This window comes from Penicillium odoratum (genome assembly GCF_028828045.1).
Source record: "Penicillium odoratum strain IBT 22623 chromosome Unknown utg000005l_segment0_segment0, whole genome shotgun sequence".
Classification (NCBI taxonomy): Eukaryota; Fungi; Ascomycota; class Eurotiomycetes; order Eurotiales; family Aspergillaceae; genus Penicillium; species Penicillium odoratum.
In genome coordinates, this window is record NW_026643147.1 from 5,149,477 (window position 1) to 5,166,623 (window position 17,147).

General features: G+C 49.2%; 5 protein-coding genes across 5 annotated transcripts; 3 read left to right on the forward strand and 2 right to left on the reverse strand.

Moving 5' to 3' along the window:
• Positions 1 to 807: 807 nt before the first annotated feature.
• Positions 808 to 6,340, forward strand: N7520_007478 (uncharacterized protein; the record flags this gene model as incomplete). The annotated part of the gene is made up of 2 exons (XM_057141412.1): positions 808 to 5,117; positions 5,167 to 6,340. The coding sequence occupies 2 exons, from the start codon at positions 808 to 810 to the stop codon at positions 6,338 to 6,340; spliced, it is 5,484 nt and encodes a 1,827-aa protein (XP_056995418.1).
• A 261-nt stretch (positions 6,341 to 6,601) lies between these two features.
• N7520_007479 (Major facilitator superfamily domain general substrate transporter) lies at positions 6,602 to 8,304 on the reverse strand (the record flags this gene model as incomplete). The annotated part of the gene is made up of 4 exons (XM_057141413.1): positions 6,602 to 7,698; positions 7,760 to 7,983; positions 8,032 to 8,122; positions 8,172 to 8,304. 4 exons carry the CDS (start codon positions 8,302 to 8,304, stop codon positions 6,602 to 6,604), a joined length of 1,545 nt encoding a protein of 514 aa, XP_056995419.1.
• Positions 8,305 to 8,727: 423 nt separating this feature from the next.
• Positions 8,728 to 10,221, forward strand: N7520_007480 (NAD(P)/FAD-dependent oxidoreductase; the record flags this gene model as incomplete). Its single annotated transcript, XM_057141414.1, has 3 exons — positions 8,728 to 9,004; positions 9,054 to 10,013; positions 10,073 to 10,221. The coding sequence occupies 3 exons, from the start codon at positions 8,728 to 8,730 to the stop codon at positions 10,219 to 10,221; spliced, it is 1,386 nt and encodes a 461-aa protein (XP_056995420.1).
• An 819-nt stretch (positions 10,222 to 11,040) lies between these two features.
• On the forward strand, positions 11,041 to 11,859 carry N7520_007481 (class I SAM-dependent methyltransferase; the record flags this gene model as incomplete). Its single annotated transcript, XM_057141415.1, has 1 exon — positions 11,041 to 11,859. The coding sequence occupies one exon, from the start codon at positions 11,041 to 11,043 to the stop codon at positions 11,857 to 11,859; it is 819 nt and encodes a 272-aa protein (XP_056995421.1).
• A 1,250-nt stretch (positions 11,860 to 13,109) lies between these two features.
• canA (putative cullin binding protein CanA) lies at positions 13,110 to 17,015 on the reverse strand (the record flags this gene model as incomplete). Its single annotated transcript, XM_057141416.1, has 4 exons — positions 13,110 to 13,526; positions 13,577 to 13,915; positions 13,967 to 16,409; positions 16,468 to 17,015. The coding sequence occupies 4 exons, from the start codon at positions 17,013 to 17,015 to the stop codon at positions 13,110 to 13,112; spliced, it is 3,747 nt and encodes a 1,248-aa protein (XP_056995422.1).
• Positions 17,016 to 17,147: the final 132 nt, after the last annotated feature.

Below are 17,147 nucleotides of genomic sequence, written 5' to 3' on the forward strand. Positions count from 1 at the left end.
GTATACAATATCCCTTTGAAAAATTGTCTCTTCTTTTACTCACTATGCTTTCTCTGACATTGAGCGAATCACCCACCAAAAGTTGGATATAATGCCAGATTGATTTATCCATTAGTTAGTGAGTTAGTGAATCTGTCTAGTATTGAATGAGTCATCTGGTACTATATTACACATGTGTGGAAATTGTCTGGTTCCACAATTGTGTCGATTATATATATCTTGCCTAAGCCACCGCCCACCACCGGTTGATTAGTCCACTTGAACCTTGGGACCGATACCAAGCTTGATCTGTATTAACATCTACATAAAAAATATCTAGCCTGATATTTATAGGTATGAACTGATTCACATAGATCCACATATCTCAGGGAATATCGGTCAAGGGAATTGGGGCTCGAAGTGGGACCTGAACAACAAACAGATTGGGCGACAAGGCTTGGACCAATCAGACCACTTCTACTTGGATCCTCGATCAAACCATTGGCTGGGGGAATTCGTGAGAGTGATCGGATTGGGGTTAGATATCAATAAAGGGGCGGGTGTACTCTTCGAACAATATCATAGATCATATAGAAAGAATTGCATGGGTAGCGCGTTGTCAAAATCGCTAAATAAACAAGGAGCTTGAGTGGAGTCTGACATCCAAGGCTTAGACCAACCCGCTCCGCAAATCCCCAAACAGTTCGTCTCGGAGCTGAAAGTTGTTTTGACTGATTTCTTGTTTAATGGTCCTCGGGGAAATGATTCCTAGTTCCCTTGTTTACATTGGAGCGCGAACCGCCGGGACGCGCCTTTCAAATCATAACAATGAGCAATCAACCATGGCTAGACAGTCTGTCAGACGACTGGCCATCGGTGCCTGCCACTCCCACTACTCCCGGTCCATCGAAACCGTCGAATCTAATATCATCCCTGCACAATAGTGTGCAGAATTCCCCCAGTCGCATTCCGGTTCCTGCACGCCGATCTGTGGAATCCCCTGCCGACGACGACAAGAAAAAGGTTACCCGACCATGTCATTTCATTAGAAGAGAACCTCCGACCCCGAAGACCCCGCGAACCCCCAAAACGCCCTCCAAATTGCGATCGCCCACTCCATCCAAGACAAGAACGAGGACCCCCAAGAGCCCCAAGGCCACTCCGAAATCTACGTCCAAGGCTAGCGCGAAGCCTACCCCAGGTGCGGCTGGCAAAGCGCCTCCCATGGATACACGCTCCCCGCTACGGTCGGTGTCCAACGTCTCCAAACAGTCCGACTACGACATTGCCGACACCGTTCAGATCAAGCCAAAGAAGGGTGTTGATGCAGGGGGAGCTACACCCGAATGGCGAAGGAGACTGGTGCGTGGGGAGATCCCGGTGGGAGATCAACGCGATCTGTTTGCGCCGATTGGTCTTGAGAGTGTATTCAAGCCCCCGAGCCCAGGTTCAGGACCTGGTCAAACAGATTCCATCCCGTTCACCCGACAGGACGACCAGCTGTGGGACTTCACCGACAATACCTCCCGAAGGGAAAGCATCACGAACCAGGGGGAGGACTATGAACGCGTCGATGAAGGTGAATACTCGGGTACCGGCATAGAGTCACCATTTGGAACGGTCAATCATCGGGCACCTTGGGCCGACAAGCGACCACATAGTTATGCAGACCAGTCAGGCTTGTCACATGGAGGGACTGAAACTAGGACCGCTAGTGGCCTAGAAGACCTTCGCAATGAGGGGATCACACCAATCACTTTTACGCGAAACAATACACTGGACGGGAACTCCACGACAGAGGTGATCCAATCGGCATTAAAGCAAGTCACTAATAAGCTCGAGAGCTTGTCTATTGATAACGGCCGCCCAGATTCACCAGCTAGTGATAGCTTCCTATTTTATAACCACAGTGAACCACGGGCGGAAGGTTCGCCACACGAGGATAGCTTATTGGATGTGACGAGTCACTCCTTGCCGCAGGACTTGTCGATGGGAACATTGGACTTTAGTCGCCGCAAAGTTCACCGTCCTTTCCACCATCAATTCTCTCCCTCGCCCTTTCCCTCCCATCACTTATCCCCCGCGACCCTCGCCAACGCCAAAACTCGCAGCTCTCCTCTCTTCAATCGCTCCCAGAATAACGGTTCTCCTACACTGCCTCGTCCCTCATCCTCTCACGTCCGTCCCTCAACATCGGATGATACCATATCAAAACAAGGAACAATGCCCTCTTCGGGGAGCCCTTTGAAGTTGTTTGGTGAGCATGACACGTTTACAAATAACAGACTCCTTCGGCGCATGAGTCAATTTGAGGAAACATTCGAGGACGGTTCGGGGTCTGAGAACGAGGAGCCGCCATCACCATCAGAGGAGGCACGACGAAAGGGAGAAAGCCGCAGCTTGCTCAACGTTCGACACGAGCCTTTGCGCGAAATTTCTCCCCGGCGTAATGAGCGCAGTCCGTCTCGAAACATTATAAACCCTCGTCTCTCTCGATTCGGGGACGGTGAACTGGATAAGTTTGACTTCTCAGACACGAGCCCGTACGAGCCTAACTTCACCTATGGTGATGTGCAAAATCTTGGGTCTCGTCCTGTCTCCAGGAGAATATCATCGAATCGACAGCATTACCTTCACCGGGGCTCACAAGCAGGTTCTTTGCAATATGCCAGATCAGCAAGCTCTAGCTTTACGCGGAAACCATCCGCCTGGACACGCCAGAGCTACTTTGACCATTTACGCGATGCACCATCATCTTCACGCGCAAACAAAGAAAACGTGGCGCCGACTGAAACTAAGAGAGTTCCCAAGGCAGCGGCCATTGATCCAATCCCAAAGCGCCGACGAACAATATTGCGCGACGACAGTGCCGAACCGGATCGGCCTCACCCTAATGGTGATCCAGCACAGTTTGGCGAAAGCATGTCGCTTCTGCAAAGAAGCTTGATGCAACACGGCTTGCAGCTCGAAAATGGGGAGTACCTCGCTCCCCCCGGCCTCTCGCAGTCCATGCAACGGCCTAGGACCCCAACTCCTAGTCAAATCCGGTCTATGCACGAATCGAAGATAGTACTGCCGAGCAGGGAGTACTCAGAGTCGAACTTTGATAACCTTGACTACTCGGATTCCTTCTCCATTGAAGGTGACATTCCACTTGTCAAGATCACCGGAGCGAGTGACACATCGCGCAAGGGGTCTATCACAACTCAAGACTACTTGAACGAGGCGACGAAAATTATGGATTTGATCCGAGCTAAAGGTCGGCCAGTCCCTGGGCTGACGAGTGTACAGGAATCTGACGGGGACAGTGAAGATGGGGACAGCTACGATGATGAATCTACCCGGGAAGCATTTTCTCGGCCCCCAAGCCGCGATGGCACAAATACAGACTTCCGCAAGACACGAGAGCCGAAGGAGTTGAATGCTCAAGTCCTCAATTACTTAAAACAATACCAAGAAAGAGATGATGGAGACTTCGGGACCACTGGATCGGTCATGTCTTTCAACCAGGAAGGAGAGCTCAGGCCAGACAGTGGCTTCCGACGAGTGGTTTCAGGTACAAGGAAACGCAAGACGAGCAGCACTTTTGATGATGTCGCAGACACTATCGCTCAAGACCTGATGACAATTAATACCCAAATGTCTGGCTTCAGTGTCCACTCCGTGCGCACAGGATCCTCACAGAATTCTCAAGCGAAAGGCGTGTTGTCATCGGATTTGGTTGCCCATTTGATCCCAGAGCAGGTTAATGGTTTTACATATGACAAATCCAAAAACTTGTGGATCAAAGATGGTGCAGAAAATCTACCTCGACCAGTGTCTCATGATGAAGACAACGAAAACAACGACCCGTTCCAGGATATCCCTGACTTGAGTGTGGATGAATTGCAAGAAATGATGCGCGTTAATGGCCTTGATTCTCCATCTAAGCGTTTGCCAGGGAATATATCTGACAAAAAGGTCTCCCATTCTCTCACCGGAGGTGCCTCACCAAAGAAGGGTGATGTTAGACCACACACAAGAGATGGAAATCCTTCCGTGATCACAAGTTCTGTTAAGTCCAGAGCTACCCGCTTTACGTCAAGTGTTCCCAATTCAGGAACCCGAGCAACATCATGGGGCACAGATGAAATACAGGCGGGAGACGACGCGAGCAAAAACGCCAAGAAGCCCGATGAAATAGAGCCCCAGGCGCGAAACAAGCAGACTCGGGTTCCAACAATATCCTTTTCATCGCCTGTCGTTTCGCATGTCGCATATACAGACAATGAAGAGGCTTCCAATCTCGAAGCTGAACCGCGAGATCCAGCACTTGCTGACGAGGGAAAGAATAATGACCCCTCACGTTCTGGTCATCTACCTGCTCGCCGCGAAACCTCTGTGGCATTCATTCGGCGTCCCGTGTCACGGATTGAGGAACGGAATGAAGAAGAAGTTGAAGATCTTAGCATTGTTCACAGAAATGGCTCACTTGATGTTCAACAGACACCGGGTGGCAATGCTGTTGAAAACTCACTGGTCCCTATGCACACCGGGGGCCACGAGACAACTTACAGCTTCCAAATGAGTCCTCTGGCTGAATTCTCTGTCAACCAACCTGATCACCATATGAACCCGGAAATGAGTTATGTGGCGAATCGCACGCATCCGACATCCCTGAGACATGTCCATGGCACATTTGCCCTTGCCACAGAAAACTTGATCAAGCACATCACCGACGCGGAGCCGTATGAACCATACTGGGAACATGTACGTCGCTTGATACTGCGTCAAAAAGGGCTGATTACCTTGCACAAGCTAAGTGATTTCTGCCCTCGTCTCGAGGATCTCGATGTCTCCGACAACGATATTGGGCAGTTGAGTGGTGTCCCGGCTACACTTCGGACCCTCAAAATCCCCAGAAACTCCCTTTCTAACCTCACGCCATGGGGCCACCTGACCAATCTGCAATATCTGGACGTTTCTGGAAATAACATTGAGACCCTGGACGGTTTCTCGAGTCTAATACACCTTCGAGAATTGAAAGCGAACGACAATCAAATTCGGAATATTGATGGCATTCTTGACTTGAACGGTCTGTTAAGTCTGAAGCTAAGCAACAATTCGTTGACAACAGTTGACTTCGAAAGCACTGAACTGTGAGCTCCTTTGACTACGTTTTATATTGTTGGATACTGATATTAACAGGACTCGCCTTCGCGATCTTGATTTAAGTCATAATTGCTTGACATCTGTCCGCAACATTGACTGGCTTCCGTCGCTGGCCACCCTTGATCTCAGCGCCAACCAGATGACTGAATTTGAAGTGTCGGCCTCGCTTATAAGCCTGCGGGCATTGAGAATTTCAGCCAATCGTCTGAGCGCCTTGGACATGAAAAACATATCCTCCTTGAGCCTCTTATATGTCGATCAAAATGGGCTGTCGACCATTACTGGACTAGAGAATTGCCATAATCTGGAGGTACTTTCTGTCCGTGAACAGTCACAAATGGGAGATGGTGGATCGAGTCTCACCTTGGACCTCGATCTCGGCTCCGCCAAGGACATCCGAAAAGTGTTTTTGTCATCGAACAAGCTTGCTTCTCGATGCCTATCCCCGTCAGCCCCCCTACTCCGGCTCCAACTACTGGACATCGCTGCATGCACTTTACCTGCTCTTCCAGGAGCATTTTCATCCAGCTTCCCGAACCTCAAAGTATTAAATATGAATTTCAACTCTTTGACCGAACTGGAGCCACTGGTGGGTATGAACTGCCTTGCAAGGTTGACGATGGTTGGGAACCGACTTGCGAGAATGCGCCGTATTTGTCAGATCCTGAGCCGACTCGGAAGAACATCACGGGGGAATCCGTGCTCCCTTCGCAAGCTTGACATTCGTGGCAATCCTCTGACGGTCGGTTTCTACCCTCCAGCTGTAATTGGAAATGGAACCAATGCCGACCGCAAGAGGTTGAAGGATCAAGAGAAGGCTGTGGCGCATCAGCAGGAGAACCGACGGGATCTTTCTGATGCTTTGGCGGATCTTGACCACAATGACCATATCACCCAGCCCGTTACCTGGGATGACAGCGCCAAATCTGATCGAGATATTGATATCAACGATCCCTTAACTCTCCCCCCGGCAGATCCCAAAGCGGACGAAAGATATCTCCTGCACCTGGATCGTGCCACTCGCCTACGCCGACGGGTTCTCGAACTTTTACTTTATGCCGGGACCAGCGGCTCCCTTCAAACAATGGATGGGCTGGATCTCCGTCCAGTCCTTGGTGATGACTCAACAGATATGGGTCAAGCTTGGATCAAGCTAGAGGAATTAGGTGTTCTTCGAAGAAAGGCGATTACTGAAAAGGCGTCAAATTAATGGCGTTGCATATTTTGTTTGACATTTTTGTGAATAGCGTGCATGGAGTTTCGTGTATTCAAGACTCAATTGAGTAGGATCCGGTCATGGTATTGGGTGTCCAGCATTTGCATGTTCGCATTCCTGGAGTTAGAAGCTTTGGTATCCTTGCGACAGAGCTTTATCATTTCATTTGAATGGAAGATATTTACCATTGTCTTTATTTGGTAGTCTTGAACAAATACTCCGTTCTTAGAAAATATAAAATAATACTACCTGAATCTAATATTCAACAATAGTGGTAGTCTTTGCTGTCTTCCGGTCAGCATCTGGAACTTGCCCTTGTTCATGATCACCAGCTGACGGTCCTGGAAGGCCATCTTGAACAACTACCCCCTGGGTTTCCAAAGAGTCATAGAACGCCGCACGCTTTGGAAGAAGATATCTAACATCAATGAAGCGCAGTAAACTTGTCATCACAATCACAAGGACCAGTAGCGCAAGAGCCGACTGCCAGCCATACTTGTAATATGGTGCTTGTGACGCAGGCCAAGCCAGAACCTGGGACCAAGCCGATATGGCATAGTACCCTGCAACTGAGACGCCAACAATCAGTGTACGGGCCTCAGGATCCTGTGGAATGAGATCAGATAACCAGGCAAAGATAAGCGGTGCCGTCCCGAGACAGATAAAGGATATAAAGTAAGATGCGTAAGCAGCAGAAAGTGGAACAGCATCAGGGTGGGAAGTCCAGATGCTCATTATGATGCAAGGAATGATACCAATAACACCCTGAGCAACAATCAGAGTCCATCGCGAGCGCAGGAAATCCGAAAGCAGAGCCCAAATCCAGACGAAAACCACATTGATGGCTGATCCCCCGATTGGGATGGCGTTTACTTGGGCAACAGTCCACCTGGCGCTGCCGTCTGGGTTTTTGAGGGATTTCAGAAATAGTGAGAAGTACACATATCCGTATGTTCCCAAGACAGTTGCGATGTAAAGGACTGCGATGAAATAAATCACCCAGCCCGAGAAGGCGCGCTTGGCACCCGCCCAGCTCATCTTCTTTGGTTCGGCACGACCGTGTCGAACTAATCGCTCCATTGATAGCTCGCCGTGGACCCTTCTGAACCAAAATGCTCGGGGATTAGGCTTGTTGGGAAGATCTGGGATCATGAAAAATCCGGCGAAGCCCCATACGACTGTTATGATGGAATTTATCACAAACAACCAGCGCCAGCCGGCCAGTCCACCGCGGCCATCTAGAGTGTCCGTGATTGCTGCTTGTAAAGCGCCCGACATCATCTGTCCGACTGCTTGACAGGAGTGATAGAAGCCCATGCGCTTGGCAAGCTCTGTTGGAGTATACCAGTACACTATGATATTGTTAGCTTCTTATACAGGACTGTGTTTGATATAAAACTGGTGACGACTTACTGAGCAAGGTCATCATTCCCGGCCACGCACTACTCTCGCAGAGGCCAAGAAATACTCGAAGTATATAGATCTGTTTGGCGCTTGTGGCCATGGCTACCAGACCGGTAAATAGACCCCAGAGGATTTCTAATCCTGGTAGCCACAAGCTTGGCCGAACATAGGTCAGGATGATCTGTGATGGAATGAGCATCACGCAATAAGCTGCGTTGAAGTATGTCGTGAATCTAACAAAATCAGCCCCGACACAGAAAATGGAAGTCATCGCATCTCACAGATTCAACTCGTCTCCATAGAGATTTAGATCTTCCATCATGCCCGACACGTAGGCATTGTTGATGTTCTGCTGATCAAGATATTTGATAACTGTATTTCATTAGCTTTTTTAAGAAACTTCATGGTATGGTTTTGGTACCTTGAGAAAGACAGCCAAATGTCAACAGAAACGTATCAAGGCGCCTCACGAGGGCCTTCTCTTCAAGGGATCGCTCATTGCTCCCTTCTGGGTTCTCTGACGGGACATGACGAAAGATCATCCAGTTTCCCATAATGACTTGATGGGAAGTCAAAGGTGAAGTTCCAAGGTTTCATACGATAGAATGCGTTAAGTATTGTGGAGGATAAGATAAGACCGTAGACCCACAAAGGATATGATCCCTGCAAATCTGAGGGGGAACGCGTGATAAGCGTGCACACCAGTTGCATTCCACGTAACCTCGGACACCGAGAGCGATACCGGCCAAATATTTTCAGTCTCGATCCCCGCATAAGCAAGATAAAGTGCAGGTCGAGGCGAGGCGGAACGACATGCCAAGTGTCGATCAATCTAAGTTATACTGATAGGGAGTTGGAGTCAGCGATAAGTGCTTCCCCGCACGGTAATCTTCCCCAATGATTGGCATCATACATCGATATTTTATTTTCTCATACAAAGTTGTTCACCTCAGCCGAGCCAAATATTGTGTTTTGTGATGCAAGACGAAAATTCTAGCAACAGTCTACCTCGAGAGACCCCTTGCCTGAGTTATTGGCAACGGACAATTCGGGCCTTTCCGCATTTGTTTGCGAATCAACACGTGCAGGTCCCTCCACGTATCAAATATGTGGTTATCGGATCAGGGCTTTCTGGGGCGCTCACGACCTTTGAGCTGCTAGAAGCAGGCGTGAAGGGTGAGGATGTACTTATTCTGGAAGCGCGCGAAGCTGCCAGCGGTGCAAGTTCTCGGAATGCCGGCCACGTCCGCCCAGGTATAATTTGAAACTAGAACAGTTATAGCATAGGCTAATGACATGACAGATGCGTTTCGTGGGTTCAATGCCTACTCGAAGGTTCACGGGCCAGAACAGGCGTTGAAGATCATTGCCAACGAGCGACTTGTTCTGGAGAAGGTGGATGAGTTCGTGAAGAAACACAATGTACAATGCGATTTCAACTTGACGTCCACTTTTGATATCTGCATGACGTCTGAATTTGCCAAATACGAAAATGAGAGTCTTGAGGCTTATAAGCAGGCTGGAGGAGAGACTTCGCATATCGTGTGTTATGAAGGCGAGGAGGCCAAAGACAAGACGAGGGTTTCTAAAGCAGTTGCAGCTTACGAGTGGCCTGCGGGATCCTGTCATCCTGCAAAGTTGGTTCAGTTTATCTTGCAATCCGTAATCGGAAGGGGCGTGCAGCTATTCACATTTTGTCCTGCCACAGCGATAAAGCAAAACGGATCCGAGCTGGAACAGTGGGATGTACATACCCCACGTGGCACCATCACAGCTGAAAAGATCATCCACTGTACCAACGCCCATGCAGCACTTCTACTTCCTCAGCTGCAAGCGTATATGCGGCCAAACCGTGCCCAAGCCCATTCTTTGGTTCCAACCCCGGCCTTTACAGCTCAAAATATTCTTCAGAAGACCTTTTCACTCCGCTATAGTCTCTACCACTTCTACTCTTTAATCCAACGCCAAGGTGACGGTACACTCATTCTAGGAGTCTCAAGATCAAATCCTACTTTGAGCCCTGAAACCTTGGCTAGTCGCTTCAGCACCGATGATGGACACTACAACCAAGAGATTGCTCATGATGCGCTACATAGTTTCCAGAGAATATTTCCTGACTCTGTATCACAGTATGCTAAACACGGTGAAGGGTTGGATCATTCATGGACAGGGATTATTGCCATGACACCTGATTCTGTTCCATTTGTTGGTGCTATCGAATCTCTACCTGGCCAATACATTTGCGCTGGATTTAATGGGCATGGTAAGAGATCTACTCAAGTTATTCAATGTTCAATATGAGAATCAATCTGACGTGTTTAGGGATGGCACGAATTTTCACCAGCGCCCCAGGCGTTGCGAAACTTGTTTTGGGGCATGAATGGAGCACTACGGGGCTGCCCGAATGCTTCCAGTATAGCCGAGAGAGATTGTCTCGACTTGCGGAGGGTGGGCTTCCTTCTATCTGGTAGAATTCTAGAGTATTGTAGCAACATGTCAATATTTTCCTGGCATAAGATGCCGATATACCCAAGATGGGCTATTCCTGCTGACTGGATATCATGGTAAACGCGTTGGGGGCACCCAGTTCTTATTGCCCGGTTACCAGGCGGAGACAGATACAGAATTGAGTATACACAGTAGCATTCCGAGATCGCTTCTTTTGATGAACTCAGAGTAAAGAAGCTCCCCACTCATTTGGGTCGGCCGCTAAGGTGAGTTACTGGTCAAGGTGGGACCAGCAGCTCGAGATGTGGGCCCCGATGTCGGCCGGGCATGAAGTATACCGCGCAGTCAGACAGGTATTGCCTTTGTACTGCAATCTGATTTGCATGGAGCCCCTCTTGACTTTAAAAACTGAGCAAGAGCAATTGATTCGAAAATAATCAACATCTCACCTGAAGTTCAGTATGAATCCGCCGTTCTCCGGTCACGGCCTCTCGGTGCATGCCGTTTCTCACCAGGTTCGAGCACATGGTTTCAAGCTTTACAATATAACATGTGGGTTAAATAGCCCCCAGTGATAAAGACGCTTCCTCGTGGCCCGAGTAATCAATCAAAACCTGCTATCTCATATAAAACATATGGCAGCTCGGGCATGTAGCTCCTCGCTGACATATCTCAACGCCGGGTCACCGGCCGATATCGGTCATCGAACTACATCCCAATAGGTTGAAGAACATATAAAAACCAACAATAATCACTTGAACACAAAAAATACCAAGAAAGAGAATTCAAAGCTTTGACAACCATCTTTTATTTTCCCCCAAATATTTCCTCGTTCCAACAAAATGGCCGCCAAAACAGAAGCAGCCATCTACACCCACGGCCACCATGCCTCAGTCTTACGCTCCCACAGCACACGGACAGCCCTCAACTCTGCTAGCTTCCTGCTCCCATACCTGAAGCCAGACATGAAGATTCTAGACATCGGCTGCGGCCCTGGCACAATCACAATTGACCTAGCAGGATATGTCCCAGAGGGCCACGTGACAGGTCTCGAGCGCGTAGGCGACGTCCTCCCAGGCGCACAAGCCCTCGCCGACGCACGAGGCGTCAAGAACATATCCTTCGTCGTCGGGGACGGTAACGGCCTGGACTACCCAGACGACAGTTTCGATGTCGTATTCTGTCACCAGGTTCTGCAACATGTTGCGGATCCGGTGGGTATGCTGAAGGAGATGAAGCGCGTTGCCAAGAAAGGTGGAATTGTCGCGGCGCGGGATGCGGATTATTCTGTTTTCATGTGGTATCCTGAGCTTAACGGGCTCAGGGATTGGCAGACTTTGTATGACAAGGTTGCGAGGCGGAATGGGGCTGAGCCTAATGCGGGGCGATTCCTTCATTCTTGGGCTAGACAGGCTGGGTTTGAGGATAAGAAGTATAGTGTTTCTTCTTGGTGTTATGCGCAGAAGGATGAAGTGAAGTGGTGGAGTGAGACATGGCAGGAAAGGTCTTTGAAGTCTTCTTTTGCGACAACGGCGATTGAGGGAGGCTTAGCAACTATTGAGGATCTGGAGAAGATTTCGCAGAGTTGGAAGACTTGGGGGGAGGATATCGATGCTTTCATTTCTATTCCGAGTGTGGAGATAATTTGCTTTAAGCACTAGCGTTGGTTTGTGTCAATATGAAATTCAACGACAGTCCTCCACTTAACTACCCAAGCACTTAAGTTTCCAGGTTTGGAAACCCTTGGAATCTACTAGCAATATATTTTTGGAAGTTTTAACGTAATGTCGGCTGCCACTGTATCACCTGCTGGGTAGTTCGTCATATATTGTGGTGTTCATTCTCCTATCTTTCGCCTATAACTATTTACCTCTCCTCTCCTACTCCATTCAACGGTTCATATAATAATCTTGCGATATAAAAAGACTGGTGCTAATCAATATATAGTTGAAGAGGTAGACGCCCAGATTCTTACCTCTAGTTATCAAAATAATTACCCCAGATCCCTTTTATATCAACCTTTTCATCACTTCTTAAAGCTCTTTCATTCTTCTCGTGCAACTTCTTCTTCTTCTTCACCCTTTTCGCCTGCTTTTGAAACAAGGCCATTACGGCGAAAGAAATTCTCTATTCTTCTGGAGCTCATGGCTGCCTTGCAGATGGTAAATTCCAATACAAATACGATTAAAAACCCAATCAACGGATCAAGGGTGTTTTGGGGGGCGTCTTTGAAAGGCAAAGGCTTTGAAAGACTAGCTTTAGGCATCAGATTGAAATCCATTCTTCACTATCCCCCAGACTGGCTCGAGGGGATTTCGGGATTGAACATTTTTGATGAAGATATTAGTATCTCCCATGTCGAATTCATAGCGGGGCTAGATCCCATCAATCTAGATGGATTGGCTCACATATACCAACTAAAGGGGAAACCTACATACAAAGTTGCCATTCGCCTGTCTCAAAGCAGTATTCCATGTAAGACGACTTGTCTGGTGGAATTTTTGTGGTAATGTTAAGAATTGTATAATATACAGGGCTACAAGATGGACAGATTGGCAATCGGAATTCAAGCTTCGCCCACCGCACCCACGCGGAACTTCAAGTTAAGATATCCACACAACGATTTTGGCACTTGATGACTTGATCACTCCATTATGAGCTATCGCTGATTGTTTCGGAAACAATCTATTACTCGTTTCCTCCGGAAATTCATGGTTGGAGTGTGCTGAGAGATCGAGGGTTCCTATATATTAAAGAAAGGAATGGTTCTCACACTCCCAAAGGCTCGAGAGCAGTACGTAATGTATGCAGTAGTTTTATTGAGAAGGTAGCTATTTTTTCAGCTTGTGACTGATCAATGCATGCACCGAATATCTAATACAAGAGGTGTGGCATTGTGCCGTATTCGGATTTACATATCCGTTTCAAGGCTCTGGAACTGCGACGTGAAGTTCTTCCGAACCCATTCCATATACCCCTTCCACTTATGTAAATCATTAGAGGCTTCGGCGCCTGGGAACGCCTTGCTAAGCTCCTTGGTGATCTTAAGGATGCCCAGCGACGCCTCCTGTGCCTTCTCCAGCTCTTGTTTGACAGCGTTGTCCTTGGGCTTGAATGACAAGATAGCTGTGTACCGCTCAGCCAGAGCATCCAACCGGCGCTCGGTCTCCTCGGGTACGGATACGATGAGTTTGGAGGTCATCAGGTTGCTGACTGCACGGATGTCTTGCTCATCTTCAACTCCGGCAAGGACACGGTCAAAAAGTTCAGAGAGGTGGAAGCGGGTAAATGGGGTATCCAGTGAAGCATAGAGGGTTTCGTACGCGCTCTGTGAGAAATGATTAACTGAGTGATCGAAAAGCTGAATGCATTACAAACCTTGCGCAAGTCAAGTCCATCGTCCACCTTGTGTTTGAATGGGCCCATTTGCACCTCACGAATCAGCTCTGGCTTGATGTGGGTGTCGCCGAAAACCGCAGGGAGTAATTCACCGAGATGAGGCAGAATGATGCTCATCTTGTTATGAATGGCAGAGTTCAGTGTAGTCAATGCAAGTCGATGATTGCCGAGATCCCTCTCCGCTAGCATGCTGGTCAAGAGAGGCACTATCAATGGACGCAGAACAACGTTGAAAGCATCGCTCGCATCAGCCAGGGTGTAACGGAACGCTGAAATGACTACACCACGCACGACGGGATCAGAATTATTGAGATGTTCCTGTAGAGTTGTCAGCCTACATTGATTATAATTTCAAGAGTTGCGGCTTACCTGGAAGTGAGGAATGTAGGCTACAGGATCAATCAAGGCAAGTCGGCCAATGCACTCCGCACCCACGGCCCGATTATCTTCCTCTTGGGAGACCTGCAGCAATGCCTGCCACAGTTTTAGAGCGGTCGGGGCCAGCTCAGGACGCACATCGGCATGCTGAAGCAGCTCGCGAACGGAATGGAGGAGCAGGTAGCTCTGGGCGTTGGATTTAACCAGGCCATTCAGAATGATCGGCAGGTAAGCCTTGACACTTCCAGCTGCCGCATTTCCGAGGGCAGTAGCAGCAGCCAAGCGGACGCGGTCAGACGGAGAATCAAAATGAGTAATGAAGTGATCCGGGGTCAATGAACAGTCGACACCCATTCGCAAAGCAATTTCGCCGAGAATGGCAAGCGCGAGACATTTGCGGCTGTCATCTGTGGCGGTGCTAAGCTCGGCGGAGAAGTCTTCCATTGTGACTCCAAGATTCGGACCGCCGTGGACAAGCAGAGTACCAATGGCTCTTCCAACGACAGATGCGTCGCCAGTAATGCCAACGTTTTGGAGCAAACTCTGCATCAATTGAGCACCCACACCTTCATCACCAATGACCTTCACAAGAAGGAGCAGGGCCTTCAAGACGGTACCCACGAGTGGCTGCTTGACAATCAAGCAGATCGATTGGATGAGAGACTCGTTGACAAGCGTCTTTGAATTGCCAGGAACCAGCTTGGCAATGATGATCAGAGTTGGAGTGAGAAGATGGAAGTCCGGAGCTGACAAGAGCGGCAACAAGGCCGCTTCCAGACTGGCCATTGTGTCGGGCTTGATATGGGAGCGAGTGTTAACATTCATAGCACTGCTACGCAGAGCTTCAAGGCAAGAGCTACGCAAAGCACGATCTGACTTCCGCAGATTTGAACCCAACTCGATGGTGACCGTGTTGACCCAGTCACTGCTGACATCGTCTTTGCGGCTAGCCAAGACAATCACATCATCAATAGCCCGCACAGCAGCCAGGCGGGTTGTTTCGTTTTTGACACGATCAACCAAAATGTTGAGGCCCTTCGATCGGCGGTCGCTAGACAGGTACTCGGTTCCACGGTCACCAGAAGTCCGTGCCAGAATGACACCAAATACATGAATCGCGCGCTGGCGAACCTCTAGGTCGGCACTGGTGTCAGTGATCCGAGCAAGAACGACGTCATAAAGCTTCTCGAGCTGCATAGCGACATCCGGGCCATTCTCTGACACGCGTGGTGGGGTCAGAGCCTTCACGATTTGTTCAACGGCGCCCAGTGCCTCACTGCTGACTTTGTAGTTCCGCTCGTTGACAGCTCCCACGACACCCGGAACTAGGGCGATGAGGAATGGAAGAAGGGAGTCCGACAGGTGTGTTTCTGCAATGGCAGAGACCAGGCCTAGGGTTTCAATCTGCAGAGTGCCAGCACTAACAGCCGCACCAGAGTGGGCAGCTGAACTGCCTACAAGCGATGTTGTCTTCAGAGCATCCGCAATCAGATCTTCAATCTGCTGGAGATGATCAGCAAGTCCGCCGTAACGGACCAACGAAAGACTTTTCAAGAGGACGATAGCAGCCTGTCGCAAGGGCATCGAGGCCTGTTTCCAGGACTTCACGAGGCTCTGAACAATCAGAGGAACCGAACGGGCCAGATCCGCCTGAGGTCCCGATTTAGGCGATGAGGGAACGACTGGGGAGTCAATGGCCGAGGACGCTCCCACACCAGGTTCAAAATCTACCATGCTCGCATCACTGTCCTGGCGTCTTCTCTTGCGGGAGTTCTTGGATCCTCCCACAGCTTCCAAGTAGCCACTGGACGTGAGAATGATGGACCCCTCGCTTGTTTTGCGCACCAATGCCGTCAGGGTAGAGATGATTTCCAACTTCACGCTTTCCTCACGCTCTTTGCTGATGCGGGTGATCAAAGCGGGTGCGACCTGTTGGTACAAAGTGGCATCCTCCAGGCCGCTGTTACGGCCGTAAGTTGAAATGAGACTGTAGAGAAGCTTGGCCGCGCATCGACGGACCTTCCAGCTCATGTCATCTACATCGCTGTATCCACCTTCCTCCTCAAAGTCCTCAAAGTCGTCGTCGTCCAGATCCGGCTCCTCGGTCGCGTCGTCCTCGCTGCCATCATCTTGTGTGCCCCCCATCTCCTCATCATCTTCCATTTCGGCGACATTGGGGTCATATTTCAGGAATCGCAGGGCGGCTCGGGTGGTGTTCATGAGATAAGGCTGCATTTGCTGGTTGCAGGAGCTGATCAGAGCTTCCAGGGTGACGAGGGCGGTCTCTCGAAGCTCGTCGGCCTGGGGGTCATGATCATCATCATCATCGTGAGAATAAACAGACATGTTGCCGAAAAACTTCCACGCGAAAGCCGATGTGTCGGGCGGAAAGTGCAAGCTTCTCTGTATTGTTGGAGCTCGTTTCCACCCCGCGCTAACTCGGAATTAGGTGGGGCCGTTCCGAACGCCAGCGGCCAAGAGCCTCAATTCACTGCAAGAAGTCGAACAGATCAAGGGAAGGACCCGAAGGTTGACTTTTTTGTTTAGCGGCCAGTAGAGCTTGGAGTCCACCTTGTTTGCGAGTTTTAGCTCGTTTTTTGCTATTGATGTTGTCGGCTGTCTTAGGTGTTGATGACTCGGATGCTGAAGCCTCTGCTGGGGTTGACGTGGATGGAATTGGGGGAGCTGTAGCAGTGACAGGAGAAGAACGTGAAGGATTAGAAGGTTTAGGGAGTGGCTTTGAACGTGACAAGACTGTTCGTTGCCTGCAACGCAAACACATGTACACCAATGCACTTCCTGTATTGGCTTTTTTCTTTCCTTTTTGCACTCGAATGATTCGTGTAGTCTTTGGAGATTGTCTCAAACTACCACAAGCACAATGATGCTTCTTTTGGTGAGTGTTGAGTGGTTTCAACTCCTCGTGAAGAATTCGGGTATGAACCCCTAAGAGATGCGCCGACGTGGATTGACTACGCTTCGCCAACCACTCAGCAGCTTCATTGAGAAAATGTAATCGGGGAACTTCCATAGGTGCCATAATTTTATTCGTTAAAAAATCCAATATGTTAAGGCAGTGGAATAGACATGGAAATCACGAAGGTTGAAGTGAATGAGAAAAATTCGACGAATGAAAAGTGGCCTTTCCTTACCCGATTAGGTTAGAGCTGCT